The sequence below is a fragment of the Tenrec ecaudatus genome, chromosome 18, assembly GCF_050624435.1.
Source record: "Tenrec ecaudatus isolate mTenEca1 chromosome 18, mTenEca1.hap1, whole genome shotgun sequence".
Lineage (NCBI taxonomy): Eukaryota > Metazoa > Chordata > Mammalia > Afrosoricida > Tenrecidae > Tenrec > Tenrec ecaudatus.
The window spans coordinates 44,012,506-44,031,596 of record NC_134547.1 but is presented as its reverse complement, the minus strand read 5'-3'; the positions used below and the strand labels follow the sequence as shown (position 1 = coordinate 44,031,596).

At 34.7% G+C, this 19,091-nt stretch overlaps 1 protein-coding gene across 11 annotated transcripts in view; it reads right to left on the bottom strand.

Annotated features, from left to right (window-relative positions):
- The window catches only part of CHD9 (chromodomain helicase DNA binding protein 9), a 261,384-nt gene that overhangs the window by 112,713 nt on the left and 129,580 nt on the right, over window positions 1-19,091 (bottom strand). For 8 of the 11 annotated variants that reach the window (XM_075536429.1, XM_075536433.1, XM_075536432.1 and 5 more), the window contains one exon: window positions 10,984-11,315. In XM_075536429.1, the coding sequence (XP_075392544.1) occupies window positions 10,984-11,315 (332 nt within the window). Of the gene's footprint in view, window positions 1-10,983; window positions 11,316-12,082; window positions 12,228-12,431; window positions 12,550-19,091 lie in introns of those variants that run through there. The other 3 variants (XM_075536438.1, XM_075536437.1, XM_075536439.1) reach the window with 3 other exon arrangements.

Genomic DNA, 19,091 nt, shown 5'->3' with positions numbered 1-19,091 from the left:
TAAGGAAACAGGGTGCATGCCAGGAAGGGATAACCCAAACCCCCAATGTTATCTAATTGAATATGACCCATTAGCGACCTTATATAAAGTTTCCAAAACTAAATTTTGTCCAGAGCAAAGTATCACCTTTCTTCAGCAGAGTGGCTGGTAGGTTTAACTGATGGGCTGATCTTGTGGTTAGCAGCCCAATGCCTAAGCCAGAGAGTTACCAGTGCTTGTTATACATGTTTTCCATTTAATGATAATCAACCAGGATATATGCATGTTCCATACCCAAAAGGTCTCTCATTATATACAATATAGTTATACCTTTTCCCCAGCCATAAGCCCTATAGACCACAGAGACTATAGAACGGCAACAATGAAATATGACAGGAAGAGGAGTTTAGGCGAGGAGAAATTGAGAGTAGAAGGTAGACAGGATAACTATCACTGAAGATATATAGCATATGACAAGTTAGCATTTTATCTTAAGGCCAGCTTTTAAGCTGCACCATCTAAGAACTTATAAGGAATCATCACTAGCCACAAGTATTTTACTGAATCGGCACTGATATATTTTCCCAGTGTATATGGAAAAAAGATAAAAATTCAAGATGATGTAAAAATATTGAATAAGGGAAAATATGACTCGAAGGAAGTGAATGTAAGGCAGACAAACCAGTTATCAAATAAACAACCATTTAGGTGAGAGATGAAGAATGTAAAATAAAAGCAGGGCACTATGGATGAAGATTCCTTAAAAAAAAAAGTTTTTGAAGCAGAACCAGTAAGACTTGATCATTGACTAGAAGACCAAATGTGAGGAAATTCCCTGATGTTGATTTTGAGAAGGATTCATACCATGACAGCTGATAGTTTTCTGCTAGTCTCTTAAAGTTCTGTTTTCAGATTTTTCTCTATACATACTGTCCCTGGGAGATTTAATTTATTCATATGACATAAATTCAGGAAAGTACACAATGCTTAAGAGTACGTTGTTGTTGTTAGGTGCCATCGAGTTGGCTCTAGATTCATGGCAACCCTATGAACAGAACGAAACCCTGTGTACCAGTCCTGTGCCATCCTCACAATTACTCCTATGCCCAAGCCCATAATGCAGCCACTGTATCAATCCTTCTTGTAGAAGGTCGTCCACTTTTTCATAATCCCTACACCTTGCCAAAACATGATGTTCTTTTCCAAGGACTTGTCTCTCCTGACAATATGTCCAAAGTATGGAAGACAAAGTGTTGCCGTCCTTGCCTCTAAGGGTCTCTCTGGCCTTACTTCTTCCAATACAGATCCGTTTGTCCTTTTAGCCGTCCGCGTTACTTTCAATATTCTTCTTCAGCACCACAATTCTAATGCATGGATTTTTCTATAATCTTCTTTATTCAGTGTCCAACTGTCACAGGCATAAAATGCAATGGAGAATACCATGGCTTGAGTAAGGCACACCTTAGTCCTCAAAACAACATCCTGGCTCCTCAGTACTCTAAAGACTTATGAATCAGATCTATACCTAATGCAAAAGTCTTTTGACTCTTGACTGCTGCTTCCATGAACATTGATTGTGGATCTAAGCAAGATAAAATTCCTGACTTTAACTTTTTCGCCATTTATCACGATGTTACCTATGGGTCTAGTGTGAAATTTTTGGTCTTCCTTACATTGAGCTATAATCCATACTGCAAGCTACAATCTTTGATCTTCATCAGCAAGTGCTTTAAGTCCTCCTTACTTTCAGCAAGCAAGGTGTGTCATCTAAAAATCATAGGTTGTCAATAAGCCTTGCCACTATCCTCTTCATATAATCCAGCTTCTCTTGATGATATGCTCGGCATACAGATCGAATAAGTATGAGAGGATACACCCTTGAAGCACACCTTTCCTGGTTTTAACCATGCAGTATCCCATTGTTCTGTTCACAAAACTGTCTCTTAATCCAAGTATGAGCACAATGAAGTGTTCTGGAATTCCATTTTTTCCTCAAAGTTATTCAGTTTATTAGGGTCCACACAGTCAAATGCTTTTGCATAGTCAATGAAACACAAGTAAAGCACTTTCTGGTAGTCTCTGCTTTCAGCCAAAAACTATGACATCAGCAATGAATCCCCTTGTTCCACATCCTGTTCTGCACCTGGTCTGAACTTCTGTCAATTGCCTGTCAAAGTACCTATACTTAAGAGTATAGCTTGAGCAATTTTCTTAAAGTGAGCACATTGTGTAACCAACTTCTAGGCAAGAAATAAAACATTTTAAGTTTTGCAGAAACCCCTCTCATGGGTCCTCTTTCAGTAACTACTATTCTTGAAGACAACTATTATCCTGTCTTTGACTATTTGATATAGCTGAAGACAAATGTGCAAATGACTTTCAATTACAAACCTTCAGTAAAACTGGGCAGTAGGAGTATACATTAGAAGTTTTCCCCTACTTGCTACTCATCTCTAAACTTAATATTTGTTTTAAGCTAGTTTGTTTTTTATGTACTAAATTTTCATTGATTAGTGTTATTCTCATCTATAGCTGCTTATGAAATGCAAATGAAGGCTTACTGATATTCTTCAGCAAATTGCTTGAAGAAGGTACTTTCAGTGACTAGTAAACTAAATGAATTGTGTCAGATAACATGTGAACTAGTTACAAGAAGTACTGATGGTGCAGTGGGTTATGCATTCAGCTGCTAACCACAAGTCAGCAGTTTGAACCCACCAGCTGCTCTGTGGGAGAAAGAAGAGGCATTCTGCGCCCATAAAGAATTACAGTCTCAGAAACCTACAGGGGTGGTACTTTGCTTGTCTATAGAGTCCCTGTGAGTCAGAGCTGCCTCAGTGGCAGTGAGTTTTGGATTTCTGGTGCGCTGCTTACATAGTTGGAGCCCTGATGTTGCAGTGGTTTATACTTTAGTCTGCTAACTGAAGGTCTGTAGTTCACAACCACTAGCTACTCCTCAGGAGAAAGATAAAGCTTTCTCATCTCAAAAAGAATTACAACTTCAGAAATCCATATGGGCAGTTCTACCCTGTCTTACAGGGTTTTTAATGAATCAAAATTCACTTGATGGCACTGAGTTTGAGTACATTTGGAATTACTTAGTTGTTTAAAAACAAACTTTCCAGTGATAAAAAACTTCAGTGAAATGAGACATAAAATATATTTAATTTTTTTAAAATTTAAGACTGACTGTAAAGTGACTAGGAGTCCTGTTGGTATACTGGGTTATTTCAGTTATACAGTAGTTTCCTACTAAACTCCCTTAAAGCCTAACATGTTTACATTTGCTCTTACTTTTCAAAAGAGTATATTTCTATGATAGGAGAAAAATTTATCCTAAAGTTATTTTTAAATTATTTTAGTAAAATCATTTTATTGGGGCTCTTATAGTTCTTACAACAATCCATACATCAACTATATCAAGCACATTTGAACATATGTTGTCATCATCACGTCCAAATGATTTTAATTCTAGTTGAGCCCTTGGTATCAGATCCTCTATTTCCCCTCCCACCCTTGTGAAAACTTGATAATTGACAAATTATTGTTATTTTTGTATTTTACACCATTTGTTATCTCCCTTCACCCATGTTCCGGTTGTTTATCCCCCTAGGGGCACAAGGGTTGTATGTCTGTCAATCATCGTGTTTCGTTTTCCCTTTCTTCCCGTACCTTCCCCCTACCCTCATAGTATCGCTCCTCTCATTATTGGTCCTGAGGGGTTTATTGTCCTGGCTTCTGTGTTGGAGAGCTCTTCTCTGTACCAGTGTATATGCTCTGGTCTAGGCAGATTTATCAGACAGAATTGAGAACATAATAGTGGGTAGAGTGGAGGAGGATTAAAGAACTAGATGAATGTTGTATGTTCCATCAGTGCTATACTGCACCCTGGCTGGCTTGCCCCTTCCTTGTGACCCTTCAGTGAGGGGATGTCCAATTTTCTACAGATGGGCTTTGGATCTCCTTTCTGACCCCACCCCCCTTATTCACATCAAAATGGTTGGTTTTAAGTCTTTTGATGCCTGATACCTGATCCCATCGATAGCTCGTGATCACACAGGGCATTGCACACAGGCTTAAAACTGAAGCAATCTCACTGCCACTGAATCAATTTTGACTCATGATGACCCTGTAGGGCAGAATAGAACTATACTGTGGGTTTCTAAGACTATAACTCAATGGGAATTGACAGCCCTATATTTCAGGTTTAGGGGCGGTTACAGATTCTTCATGAGGAACACATTACACATTCCCAAATTGAGACAGAGTATACAATGTAACAACAGTCCTCAAATTGAAAAAGTTATAAAAGACAAACTAAACTAATTGCCATCTACTCAATTCTGACTCATAGACCTAACAGACAGAGAAGCACTGTCTCTATGGGTTTCTGGGGCTGGCAGGAGCAAACAGCCTAATCTTTTTCTGTCAGAGCAACTGTGGGGTTTGAACTGCTGATCTTGTGGTTAGCAGCCCAATGTATAACCCATTAGACCAGTGAGGTTCCTTAGGATAAGAAAGACTGAAGAACTATAAGAATTGAAGGTGATTAAAGAGCTGTGAATTAGATTAAGCCCAAAAGTACAACAGCTAGCAAAATCTGCATTAAGGCCATAGATCCAACAGTTGGGCTGTCTGAATAAGAATTTCCTGGTTTTGATCATTGTTAAACTACTTTATCAACTTTTTTGGTTAAGTCTGAAATAATTTCAAAATAACAAGCATAGAGGAGATACAGATTTGTAGACTCTTGACCCAGGACTTTTATGGAGTAGCTGAATTCCAATTGGACTTCTTAAAAATTCCCTTATTTTTATGTTATATCAGAATTGGGAATCATTGGCTTAAAATAACAACAGTAGAAAACTGTAGAAAAAACATTCAGGATAATAAATCTGTCTTACAATTTTAGAAATGTGCCATATCAAAGTACCCGAAGCCTACAACATTTCAGTTAACCCTGAGATCAACTCTGTGATATGCAAGATATTAATCCCATTAGAATGAGCTCCAAAAAGTGACAGCCTACCAAGGCACAGGCCTGGTAAAGACAATTTATCTCTTGGTAAATTTGGTCAAGACAAAATATCTCTTCATTTTCAATCTACTTTTTCCGATATATATTACTGATTTCAAAAATGAAAAGAACATATATTTCAACCCATTAATAGACATTTAACATCATTAAACATTGTTTAATGAATAAAGAAAGTATGAAACTACAATCATTTAGCAAATTAAATCTAAAGTTTTATCTATTGCCTGTACAATAACAACAGTCATGAAAGTTATCTAAAGGAAATAAAATAATTCTAAAAAAAAACAACCCCACCCACCCCCAAAAATCAATAAATTAAGCAAAATATCCAATTATCACAAAGAATTAGTTTCTTCCATCATGGATTATTAAGAGTTTTAAGACTTTACCTTAATTAATTCTAAAAAAAATTCTTTATAAATACATTCTTAAAGTAAACTGATAATCTAAAGAGCAATACCACCAAAGAAAAGTAGCACAGTACCATAAATACTTGTGTATAAGCTGAATTTTTCAGCACATTTTAAAGCAGTTTTTGTGGTAAAATTAGGTGCCTCGGCTGATATTTGGGTCAGCTTATACTCGAGTATATATGGCAACACAAAATATATTAATAATAAAAGACTTTCTGCATGTTTGTTTTTCTTAAGCAAAAAGGGGATCTGTTGTCAATATTAGGAAACAGCAGCATCAGAATAAAGCACAAGAACTAATTTCAAAAAATGAGTTATTTCAGATAGCAAAGAGCAAAGAGCAAATCCAAACTAAGGTTTAAGTTTGAAATGGCAATTCATTTGGTAAGTACAGGTACTAGAAAACTGCAGTGTTTATACTTGACATGTCTGTATTTGATTTTCAGATATAATTTATGCACTCATTTAAATCCTGCCTACGTTATTAGTAGATGCTATGTAACAAGATTCATTCTACACTGTGTCAATCTATAATTGCCCCCTGTTGATTTGTTCATTGCAATAACTGGACTAACAATAGATCTTACTCAATCAGCCCATTTGTTGTAATTAATATGCCCAATTCATCATAAGTGAAGAAAATACAGGCAAAATACTACTTCATATAATTATTTTTCTTTGCAGTCAAGTGAAAGACAATATGGCTATTTTAAAGTAATCAGATAATTTTTTTGTCTTTTTATAAAAATAACTGAACATTATTATAAAAGGACTCCAGTTTAAAGTTCAACTCAAGAACATAGCTTAAATTAATCTGGAACAAACAAAGTTTCAAAAAGGTTCTTTAGTTAAAAATGCAGTCCTTAAATATATGAAAGTAGTATTGTACTGTAAGCCTTTATTGATTTGAACTATTTACTTCCTATGTAATTTTAGGTGCCTCTTCCCAAATCCCCCAAAAAGTTGAATTAATGGAGTTGCTTCATATAATCACTAAATGTCCAAACATTAGCTAAATATTAATCATAGTCAGCATATTTATTAGCAGTTTCATTTATTCTTTAAAACTGAATATTTCTCCCTTAAAATACAAAGAATACTATTTATGCTAAAATATATATACTGGTAAAATACAAACATTAAGGTCCAGACATTGTACTTCACTGGCGTTAATGTACATATTTTCTTCAAATATTCTCTCTGAAATTAAGATTCTTCTAAAATATCAGGGCAAATTTTAACTGGCATTGTTATTGTATTTTTCTTTAGTGAAACATAAAATAATGTTATATCCTACACTCAATGACATCTTAAAAATCAATAAATTACGGCATGACTTTTCCCCCTGATTAAATCTACTAATGAATCAGGTAAAAAACAATAAATTTTGCTCAAAATTAATAATATATAATAATTATTCTTTCTGCAGGTTTTTACTGCATTTTGTAATCTACCTGTTTGTAATGAGATCAGAAAAATATTTTACCTATTTAGCTATTAAATAACATTTATAAAGGGGCTTCTGATTGTTTGTTACCTCAGGGCAACAGTCTCAGGGGTTCCTCTGTTCTCTACTATTCCAGATTGTCATATGTACTCATTTTTTAGTTCTCTTCCATATCCCTGACTTTCTATCTGGGACCAACTATTAGGAGCCAACTCAGAAGGGTCAATGGTAGTAGCTGACACCAACTAGTGCTTCTGGTCTCAGCAAAGATGAGGTTGGTTTTTCTCTTTTGGTTTCCTTCTTATTATTTTGCTCCTGACGAGAAGAATGTATTCATAGAATAGCTAATAAGGACCTACTATTACTGAATAAATATGTTGTTCTACTACAAAGGTAGCATTTTATAACTCAATTACTAAGACTTATACAAAGTGTCAAAATGGTAAAAGCTTGCTTTCTTGTACTACTATGCCCTTTAGTTTGCACCTGCTATTTCCACTTGAGTTAACCCTGTCACAGGACCATGGAGAGCCCCTTCAAACTCCAAGCACATCGTTTGTTATTTGGGCTGTTAATCGGGTCAGGAGTTTGAAAGCACAGAGTCCTGGTGGTGCAGTGGGTTATAGGTTCAACTGCTAACCACAAGGTCAGCAGTTTGAACCCACCAACTATTTTGTACGACAAAGATGAGGCTGTCTTTTTGCTACCATAATGACTTCACAGTCTTTGAAAACCACATGGGCAGTTCTGCCCTTTCCTATAGGGTTGCTATGAATCATAACTGACTCAGTGGCATTTGGTTTCGTGCAATTCTACTTAACATGGTAAGAGGAAGCGCACGCATGTGAAAATAGCAATACTACCCCTTTAAGAAGCAGCACTAGCTTTCTTTGGGTTTGTTTAATTGATCCTATTTACAAATAATGCCTTAATTAAAAAAGAATTTAGGCAAATAAATGAAAATTGAGACTACAGGAAGAGGGCCTAGTTCCAGGCTTTTATTCCCACCCCCCTTAAATAGTTAAATGCTATTTTATATATTTTAAAAAATGATAAAGGATAAGATTTATTGAACATTAAATATTTCAGGTACTGTTCTGTGTGCTTCCAATGTTGTATGTTCATTTCATCCTCAAAACAGCCCTATCATATAAATACTATAAATATATCAATTTTAAAAAAGAAAAAACTCAACCTTAAAGATTAAGTAGTTTTCGAAGGTCACAATTATGATGATAAAACTGGGATCTGAACAATTGCAATTGGTTCCAGAGCCAAAGAACTTAACCTTATTATTTCACTACACAGCCAGCTTAACTTATAGATTTCAATTGTATATGAAAGTGCTCTGAAAAGGACACTATATTGCTTGTATTAAAAAAATCAATCTATGTACAAACTTTCACTGTGAATACTATGTATATATTTATTTTAAAATCTATTAAAAAGTGACATCAATGAAAAAGTTTTTAGCATACTAGCAAGCAGAGATAGTACTATTTTTCTGCACGCTAGTCTTGTTTGTGCTAAATAATAGTTATGGGTAAACCATATTTATTCTGTATACATATCGACTATAAATTATTAGTTACAGACTTAGTGATCTTTTAAAATTTATATTTCACACTGCTAGTGGTTAAGTTCCAATACACATCCCTTTCAAAATTATTCAATATAATTGGATATTAGGAATAGCCCAATTCTTTTGAGATTAATAGAAAATAAGTTTCTAAATGTTTTCTATATCATAAAACGCTGCTAGTTAAAATGATGAAATGGAACTTAATTAACTGATAACATTTAATATAATATTTTAAATCTAAAATTCGACCATGGAAAATGCAAAATTATTAACTATAATTTGATTAGTGAGGTATTAAACTATTTAAGTTGTCTAACATTAGAACTATAGATATATATGAATTTCATATATTTCAACTAAAAATTTTCTCTCTAATATGATAATCTGCCTTTGAATGATAAAGATAATCAAGAAATGATTGCTTTATTCCAAAGCTTGTTCACAAACAATAGGCTTCCATTTTACTTGCCTTAATGCAGCTTATAAGTTCTTCTGTCAAAAAGGCCTATAGTCTCAAAAATTGTATTTCTACCCATGTGTCACAATGTATTTAGCCAAAATAGGGAAAACATAATTTCCAGTACAATTCTCAATTATTTTGAGCTTTTTAAAAGACTGATACTTCTTAAAAATTACACTAAATGAATATCATTTAATATTATAATAGTTGGTTAATAATCTACCTATGTCTAACAAAAGTGTAAAAATCGTACAATTAGATACTCCACTGAAAAGCTACTACTTTTGACTACACAAATTCACATTAAAAAAAACATGTTTCCTTCTATTAAATTTTAATTATTCCTAATTTTCCTTATGTACATTATTTTTAATTTTTTATTTTATTGGGGGCTCTTGCAGCTCTCATCGCAATCATACATATATTCATTTTGTTAAACACATCTGTATAATATATGAACATTACTTGTTCTTGATCCAGATTCACTTTAGTAGCTTTTGCTTCTAGTGGATGTACCCACAGTTTAAAGTAAAAAACAGTTACTGTAACTTCTAAAGTTTTAATATGACATTTCTTTACTTTATACATGATTTTTCAAAATGTTGTTTTTCCAAAGTATCCCAGCTCTGGACAAGTTAAAATTAAAAAAAAATTGATTAAGTTTTAAAACAGCAAAAGGGTACACATGACATGTACTAAACTGAACAAAACATTGGAAAAGTAAGATACCTTCACACTAAAAACATTTAGAAAATAAAGAGTAGGATTTTAAAACATCAGTAGTTATTCATAAGTAAAATATGAAGTAAATAATAATGTTTACTGATCTATTATAGTAAGAGACTCCAGGTGTTAGTACTGGTTTGAATAAATTACTTCATCAGCAAACAGTAATTCAATTTGGTTGCTAAAAATTCATTTGTTTTATAAAAACGCTAGTTCTAAATATCCATATAGTTATAGTTTCTTAAGTAAATGAAGACTTTAATTAAGGAATCATTTTTAGTGTGTATTTTTATGAAAAGGAAAAAAACCCTTAGGTTAAGCATTTTACCTAAAATTCCATTAAACACTTTCTAAGAGGGAGGGGGGAGCAGAGAGGGAAAGAAAAAATGAGGAGCGAATACCAGGGGGTCAGGTAGAAAGCAAATGTTTTGAGAATGATGAGGGAAACAAATGTACAAAAGTACTTGACACAATGGTTGTATGTGTGGACTGTGAAAAGAGTGTATAAGCCCCCAATAAAATGATTTAATTAAAAAAACAAAATCAACAACAAAAACTTTCCAATAGTCCAAAAAAAAATTCTAAACTATTTCTGGCATAAGTTTTTTTTAACCCTTGCAAGCAAAAAAACCCTTGCAAGCAAAAAAACTTTTTATACTGTATTTTTTTTAAAAAAATTTTTGTCCATATAATTCCCTTCGAGCATCAATCCTTACCTGATCTCTTTCATACATAAAGTAAATTAGAAAGAGTGCACTGGAATGAAACAATAAAAGTCTCTTGTACCCTGTTAGCTTTCATGGTTCTGGGTTTTCTTGCAATATCATTTAGTGGGCTTTTAGGAAAATATCCTATGGGGTGGGCTTTCAGAAAGTTCATAAAAATGTGGTTGAACGTTAATGGAATTTTACTATAAACTTTCTGAGGAAGCCTTCTTGTACTTCTCGTTTCTACACTACATAATGCCCAATGAGGCACAAGCACAACGGAGAGGGTAAGAAATTCAATGCCCATTCTATACAGGAAGAGTTTGGCAGTGGCACTATAATATGAATGCAATTAGTTTGCTTTCTTTTTTTCTTTCTATTTCATATACTAAGATATTTTCCTACTTCAAATGTTTTATAAATATTAAAGTATAAAACAAACTATGTTAACACAACAGTTCCATGTAAGAGATCCTGGAAGATATCTAATTTCGTTCAAAAAGGAAACATGGCATACATATGGTTATCTAATAATGTAAAATCCCAAACCAGGAGCAAATCAAAAGTAGGAGTTAGGGAAGTTACATTTTAACAAAAAAGCTGAAAGGAACTTAATTTTTAACCAACTTACCCAATTTTTGTCTTCTCTTTTAATTTGGAACAAGTTTTTGTTTTTTTGCTCTCTTTGTCCTTTGGCTTGCATTTCGTCCCTCTGCCTTTCTTTTCCTCGTTTCCTTCAACTGAAGCACTAGGAAAGTTTTCAGGGCTCATTACTCGCGGAATATTGCGTTCCCCACGCTCCTTGGCTTTTGCTATGGCCTCTGAGATTATACGATTAGCCTTTTCTTGCTTGCTTTCTGATTCCATCTTTTTTCTCTGCTTCTTCTCAGACATGCCCCTCACCTGGGTATTCTGCAACTTAGTATATGTCCCAGAACCATCACTCTTCTTGGAAGATGGAGGCTAGGAAAACCAAAATATTTTTAATAGATTATACCAAAGTATATTTAAAACTTAACATTAATATCTGAAATTTTAAAATTAGACTTAAATAGGAAATAAGATTACATAAGCAACTATGCAAGTGCTATAAACAAATTTAAAATTAAGATACTCTTCTGTAGAATGGGTAGGCATAAAATAGCTCAACTACTGCTTTTGAAAATGGAGGTTAAAACAGAATAATATAGATTCACTATTATTTCCATAGCAGTCTTGGTCAGTTAGTTGGTCCAAATTTTATCCTATAAATATCATGTTTATCTGGTATAAAGGTCTTTTCTTCTGTTTTCCAGAGCTCTGAAAATTATGAATAATTTTAAAATAGCAATTTAAAATTAGATGAATTATTCCTCATAGTTCAGTGGAATTTTAGACGGAAAAGGCTCTACTTTACATAAGACTGGATCCTAGAACATTTAAACCACTTTAATGTGCTCTATGTAGCAACATAGTTAGTAAACGGACATTCCCATACTTATTAGAGAAAGTTTTAGTTTATCCATGAAAGAGTTAAACTGTGGTGGGGAGGAGGGGCAGTCACCCTTTTTTCTATATCATAATTATTTTGCTCAAGCAATTTGGGGAAAAAACAAGTTCTATAGTTTTACATTAAATTATTAATATTTTAGCAATCTCACAGGAAGCAGATCAACATTTTAAAAAGAATGCTCTCTTTAAACAAACATTCATCCACATATACTTAGATCACAGTTTTGTTATGTTCTTACCCGTAAACATGCCTCTGACTATAGCAAAGGAAAAAAACACCAGGAATTTCCAAACACATTTTCATGCCGATTCCAGTGTACCTTTCTATACCTGCCTCATCAAAGGTTTCATAGCAGTGCTGCAGCACCAAGAAAGGAAGGAAGGTTTAGAATTGCTCTCTAAAATGCCACCTTAAGGCCTACAAGCTATAACAAATAACCAAGACTCCAGAAAACAGCAACAAGCTCAAGATGGCGATGCAGCACGACTCCCGCAGCAGCAGCCAGTAATAAGGAAGGTTATTCAATCCCATTAGCCTTTTAGCCCAAAGAACCCCTCCTCCTCCCACTCATTCAGGCTTTCACTTACCCTTCCTCTTGGCCTCTTCACTGAAGACATTTTTGGCGTCAGACAAAGGCTTGCCCTCTGCTTTTTCACCACCCCAGGCAGTGCTCAAGAAAAAAGCATTGAAAGAAGATTCCTAAATGGCCTATTTAGCAAGCTGCAACCAAGAGATGCACAACCCTCCACAAATATACATTGTGATTTATGAACATATTTCTGCCTTGGCAAGTTTATATCCACTACTTATCCTATTCCGGTATGAAGAAGGCTGTAAACCCCTCCTAAAAAGCTGAGTTTCCTCAATAGCTGTAAGCAGATAGCCAGATTCCAACAAAGCACAGAAAGAAATGAATGCACAAAGCATCAAAATGCATCAGCATGAATATTAGAGATGTCGTTAAAAATACTGACTCCTTCTGCGGAAGTAGGCCAGCAGATGGTGCTACCAGTTATTATTCCATTAGACTCTGCAATTTAACCCCCAGTGGACTGTTCTTCCCTTCATGCCACACATTAACTCTCACCCTGCCATTTCCTGAGTCAAGGTTTTTTAAAACATGCATAAAAATCCGATTTAAAGAAACAACCTAAAAACTAAAACTGGTGAAATAGTTTAATGCAGCTATCAGTTTTAAAAATAAAACCTGATGTAATTTCTTTAGGAGCAAAAAATACTTTTCTCAGACAAGCTCTATGAAAATAGCCAGAGACTATCAAATCAAAGGGTTAAAGAGCAGGTCATGCAAATGAACACACAACAAGTGACTTATCTTTAAAAAAATAAGATAAGGTCCCTTATGATTCATCTAACAAAAGCTAACAATGATTTCAAAATAGGGAAACGGAGCGATTTAAACTTTTTTTCATTTTAATTCTAAAAAGAGGCTTCAGATTTTTAAATGAACAAATGAAAGCTATTTATAAAGAATTATTAAGCACACTGAAACTTTATCTCAAACTGGACGAACACAAATTTATTTTCCTATCATATTAAAAAAACATAAAACCTTTCCAACTTTTGCCCCTATATCCTATTTTATCCAGATTGTAAATTTTTTCATATAAAATATTAGGTTTAGTCCTTTGCTAAAAACACATAGAAAGTCCATCAGAATTTTCCTTCTGATTTAAAAGAATTATGCTCCTTTTAATTAGCAATGCCTTTAAAAAGCTAAAACATTACTAGAGATTTACCTCCTTTAACCTCATCGTACTACTGAAGCGTCTACCAAAGAACCTTGCGTGTCCCCCACCCCCAAGTGCCAACGGCCTTATTTGAAGAGGTATTAGAAAGATCAATTGGAACAGCAAGAGTGTCGAGTAAAAGCAAAAGACTACTAACAGTAAGAAAAAGATTAGAGTGACCTGAGAGGTTGCTGATACAAAAATTACACGAACGATAATAAGAGTTAACATATAATAAGTGTTACTAAGTAAGTGGCAGATAATATTTTAAGCATTTTAAATCTGTAATAACTCATTTAATCCTAAGTGAAAATAGGAAAACAAGACAGGTAATGGCTACAAAGGAGATAGCAAATAAGACAATATTAAAGCAAAATTAGAAAATAATAGAAGGGACCTGCTAAAGAAAACAATTATGAATAAGGTATTAACAATTATTTAGTACTTACTATCTACCAGGAACTATTCCTAATATTATGTATAATGTATTCCCAGATTATATATTTTACATATATATTATAAAGATATAATCAATATTAAAAACAATAATTTGAGATATGTATTACTGCTATCCTCATTTTATAGATGAAATTAGTAACGTAGAGAGAAGTGACCTGCCCAAGGTCACAGTTACTAGATGATGATGTGGGAACTGGACGACAAGATCTCATTATGAGACTATGTTCTTTAACACTACATTATATCATATTTACTTCAAACATCAGAATTTACAGAGAATAATTGAAGACAAAAGTTTGTTACTAGTAATTAAAACTGGTATGAAACTTAGATTATCTCAGTACCTTTTACAAAATATTGAATTCAAATAGGTATGGGTGGGAGTAATTGAGTAGCATGAAGAGCGAATGTTTGGATTCTAGGAAATAGGAATAAGCAAAAAAGTAAAATGCTGGTACAGGAAATGGAAATAAATCCCAATTTAGAAGAGATACGGGGGGTGTGTGTGTGTGTGTGTGTGTGTATGTGTGTGTGTGTGATTCTTTTTGTACAGAGGTTGAGATAGAAAGTTCTATCAGCTGGAAATTTGGGAGTGGATTCTGTGGGTCCTATGACAAAGATCTGGGCTGAAATCAAAGACATGGATAGCTTTTCTTTAAAAAAAAAAAATCATTTGATTGGGGGACTCTTACATTTCTTATCACAATAAGACATGGATATCTTTGATATTTTCTTTTATTACCCTTAACTTAGTGACTATCCACAGACCACTTAGTTGATTTCCCAAATATCTCATTTCCCCTATACCTTAATATATTTTTCTTTAGATTTTATTACCTGACTCAAAACTATGTCTTAATAGTATATAAAAAACAATTTGCGATCAGATATTTCTTTGGCTACTAAAATAAAATATTTGAAAATTTTGTTTTCACAGAACATCAACAATGAGGTGTTAAATATTTTTTAATGATGGCCATTTTCCAATTTACACATATAAACATGCAGATGTGCAAATAAGTAATTGATACTCATATATCATGAAATTCTGGCAAACCTATTTCTTAATTGCATTAGGTTGTCTTCCTCCACAATTCTGAATTCATTAATTTTCCATTTGTTATGATTACTTTGTGGTTATGAAGGAGAATGTCCTTATCTCTAGAAAATACATGATAAAGTCTTAAGGGTGATAAGAGCATGAAGTAGGTCTACAAGCTATTCTCAAATGGGCTGGGATAAAATAAGTTCTTTGTAGTATACTAGTAACTTCTTTGTAATTGAAAACACATAGTTTCAAGTTACAGTTTATTTCAAAATTTAAAATATAAAAGCACCTTGCTTCCTAAGGATGTGTATGGTAAATGAAAGCGGAGACAAAAAAGGTGTATATATTAAATATACATGAAAATATTTATAAGATAATCAATTATATCACAACATAAAGACAATATGTGCAATATATTTAATTCTATTAGTAATAACTGAGAAGCATATATGGAAGATCCTGGATATCATATTTAAGTATTAGGAAAAGTCAGGTTTTATGGGCATTAGTGTTTTTCAAACTCTAATTCATGACCAAAATACAAGTCATAAAATAATAGATTAGACCAGACTCATACTTAAAAAAGAAATATAAAATAATAGCATATAGTACTTATGCATGAATTCATCACTTCTTATGAAATTAGAAGAGTTGGATTGACTAGGTGAGCTTGAGTATTTTTGTTTTTTGATGAAATTATAGTTTTCACATCACCTGTTACTTCCTCTTTTCCTTCATGAGGGAAAGAAGCATAGATAGATGGTCAATGATAGAAGTTTTACAATCAGGAGGGATTCTGGTCTCTTTCTCTAGGCAAAGTAACATCCTATTTACTTACATTGGCGAATTCATTAAACTATTTTAGTTGTATGCAATAAGCACAATTACTGAGTGACTATTTTTTTTTAATAGATGGGCCACTGGTTTCTAATAGGTGGTGTTTAAGTATCTGGAAACTAGTAAAATCAGTTCAATCTATCTGCTGCTCCAAGGGAAAAAGATATGGCACTCTGTTTCCATGAAGATCACCAAAACCAAATTCACAGCAAGTGAGCCAATTCTGACTCATACTGACCCTATAGGACAGAGTAGACCTCCTCTTGTGTGTTTCTGAGACTATAACTCTTTACAAGAGTAGAAAGTTCCATCTTTCTCCTGGAGTGGGATGGTGGTTTCTAACTACTGACCTTGTGGTTAGTATCCCCTCCAACACTTAACTACTATGTCACCAACTCCAAAACCAAACTCACTGTCATTGAGTCAATGCTGATTCATAGTGACCCCCTATTAGTTTCTGACACTGAAACTGTCTACAAGAGTTGAAATCCCAGTCTTTCTCCCGAGAAGCTGCTGGTAGTTTTGAAAAGCTGACCTTGCAGACTGCAGCCCAACTCGTAATTACTACATCACCAGGGTCGCTATAAAGCCAGCAGGGCTCCTATAAAGATCAAGAGTTGGGTTGTGATCCACATGGCCAGCAGTTCAAAACCACCAGCAACTCTGGAAAAGAAAAACTGGGCTTTCTACTCCTATAAAGAGTTACATTCTCAGACACCCACAGAGGGGTCACTATGAGAAACCACTGGCACAATGGCATTGAGTTGGTTTTGTTAATGTTAGTAACATGTCCAACATTAAGATGATGTCTTCTTTTAGCTTGTATTTAATTGCATACAATAGTTTTCCCCAAAGTTATGTATGAAAATTTGCTTTTAAAAGAGAAAAGCACTAAGAAAATAAAAACAATCCAAGAACAAATAATAATTTGGCAACATCTTTTTCTGTTTATCCATAAATTTGTTTTGAGTCCTCGGTATCAACTCCTCTTTTTCCCCTTCTTGCACCCCCCACTTTATGACCCCTTGATAAATATTAAATTATAACTATTTTCATTATTTTACACTGACTACTGTCTCCACCCACATTTCTGTTGTTCATCCTACTGGGGGGATGATTATGCATCAAACATTGAGATTGGTTCCCCATGATTCTCTCCCTACTCTCCTGGTATCACTACCCCCATTTCTGTGCCTGAGGGGCTTATTTGACCTGGATTCCATGTCTTATGAGCTCTTATCTGTACTAGTATACATGTTTTGGCCTAGCCAGAACTGAAAGGAATACTAGGGTTATGATATTAGGGAGTGAGGGAGCCTCAAGGAACTAGAGGAATATTGTTTCCTCGGTGCTATACTGCACCCTTGTTGACTCATCCCTTCCTTGTGACCCTTCTGTGAGGGGATGTCCTATTGTCTACAGACGGGTTTTGGGTCTCTGCTCTGACCCTCTCATTCTCAACAATTTAATTGTTTTGTTTTGTTTTGTCTTCTGGTGCCTGTTACCTGATTACATAGACACCTCCTGATCGCACAGACTGATGTGCTTCTTCCATGTGGGCTTGTTGCTTCCCTCCTAGATGTCCAGTAGTTTAACTTCAAGTCTTTAAGACTCCAGATGTTATATTTTTTGATAGCCAGGCACCATCAGCTTTCTTTACCACATTTGCTTATGTACCCATTTTGTATTCAGCAATTGTGTTGGGAGGGTGATATAGTTAAAAGTTTATTGTGCCAACCTGGCCAATAAACACATGTAGGGTTCATTGAAGTGCAGAGAGATAAATGGCTCGGTAAACCTCACCTTTCTAGTTCTCAGGTCTCTTGCTTTGTGATGGTTGGACCAGGGTGCATCTGCCTTAGCCAGTTCCCTGCTTCAGCTGGCAAGGCTCACTTCCTGAAAGATCCCCAAGGAGAAGCCATATGGACCTACCCTGAAGCAGCCCTGGGTACTGGAGCAGCCATGTGGAGACCCCTGCCAGCACTAAGATGCTTACACATTCACTGATTCTGCTTGTCTTTTGTGAGATGGAGGAGAACTTTGTGGATTGGTATAGGACATATGGGTTAATGTTGGACTTGTGGGCTTGGGCAGCATGGGGTTGGGATGTTTTCTTGATGTGCACTTACCCTTTTTATAAAACTCTCTCTTATACATATGAGTTTTTGTGAATTTGTTTCTCTGAAGTACCCAGACTAACACAGAGGGTGAGCATCATAGAATGTCAAGTTATTAGAACAATGTGTGCTTGCATTGAGAGAGGGGTTGACTAGAGGCCCAAAGTCCATCCACTTCCTCAATGTATTGTCATAAAAATATGTCCATTGGCTAAAACCTCTATTTTTATGAATTAATGTATTTATATAAGTGCACACCTATGTTTGTACCTCTGCCCATAGATTTGCTTCTTAGATCTTTCCTCTGTTTCCTTTTACCTTCCTCTTGTCCCAGCATCACACTTGCTCTTCTTCTGCCTTTTAGCAATTCCTTCCAGCTAGACATTGCTGTTGCTCTAACAGCACAGGGATCTCTACATCCTCCTCCTCATTGTTGCTTTTAATTCCTTAGTTGTTCCCCTGTCTATGGTGCTACTTGCTCATTGTTCCTTCCCACTGCCTCCTCCTCCCCACCAGGTCCTTCTGTACCTGTCAGTTCTATTGCTTTCTTTTTGTGCTTGCTTGCCATGCCTATCTTATATTGGTATGCAAAACAACAATCACAGAGGCAAAACAAAAAGAATAAAAAGAGATGGAACAAAAGAAAAGAAGAAAACTAGCACACACAAAAAAGTGGGAGATGATGGTGTTAATCCATTCAGGGACAGGTGTTTGTTTTTTTTTACGTCTCCTGATATTCTTTTTTTAAAATGAGTTTCATAATCTTGTTTCTCCTTTGATAAAGACTAGAACTATTACCATTAACCATTCATCTAGTGCTCCTGATAAATCATGCATGTTTATAGAGGTTTTAGTTTGTTTTTAAGAAAAAAGTTCCATTTCAACATACAAGGCATAGAGGTGCTGAAGGGTATGGTAAGTGAATATGGTAGCAAGAAAACTACAACAAAAAAAAGGAAGACAGAAGAAAAGAAACTCAAGTTGACTTATGGTTATCATGGGTGAAAAAGGAAGAGTTTTTGCTTAGGGGGCATTGAG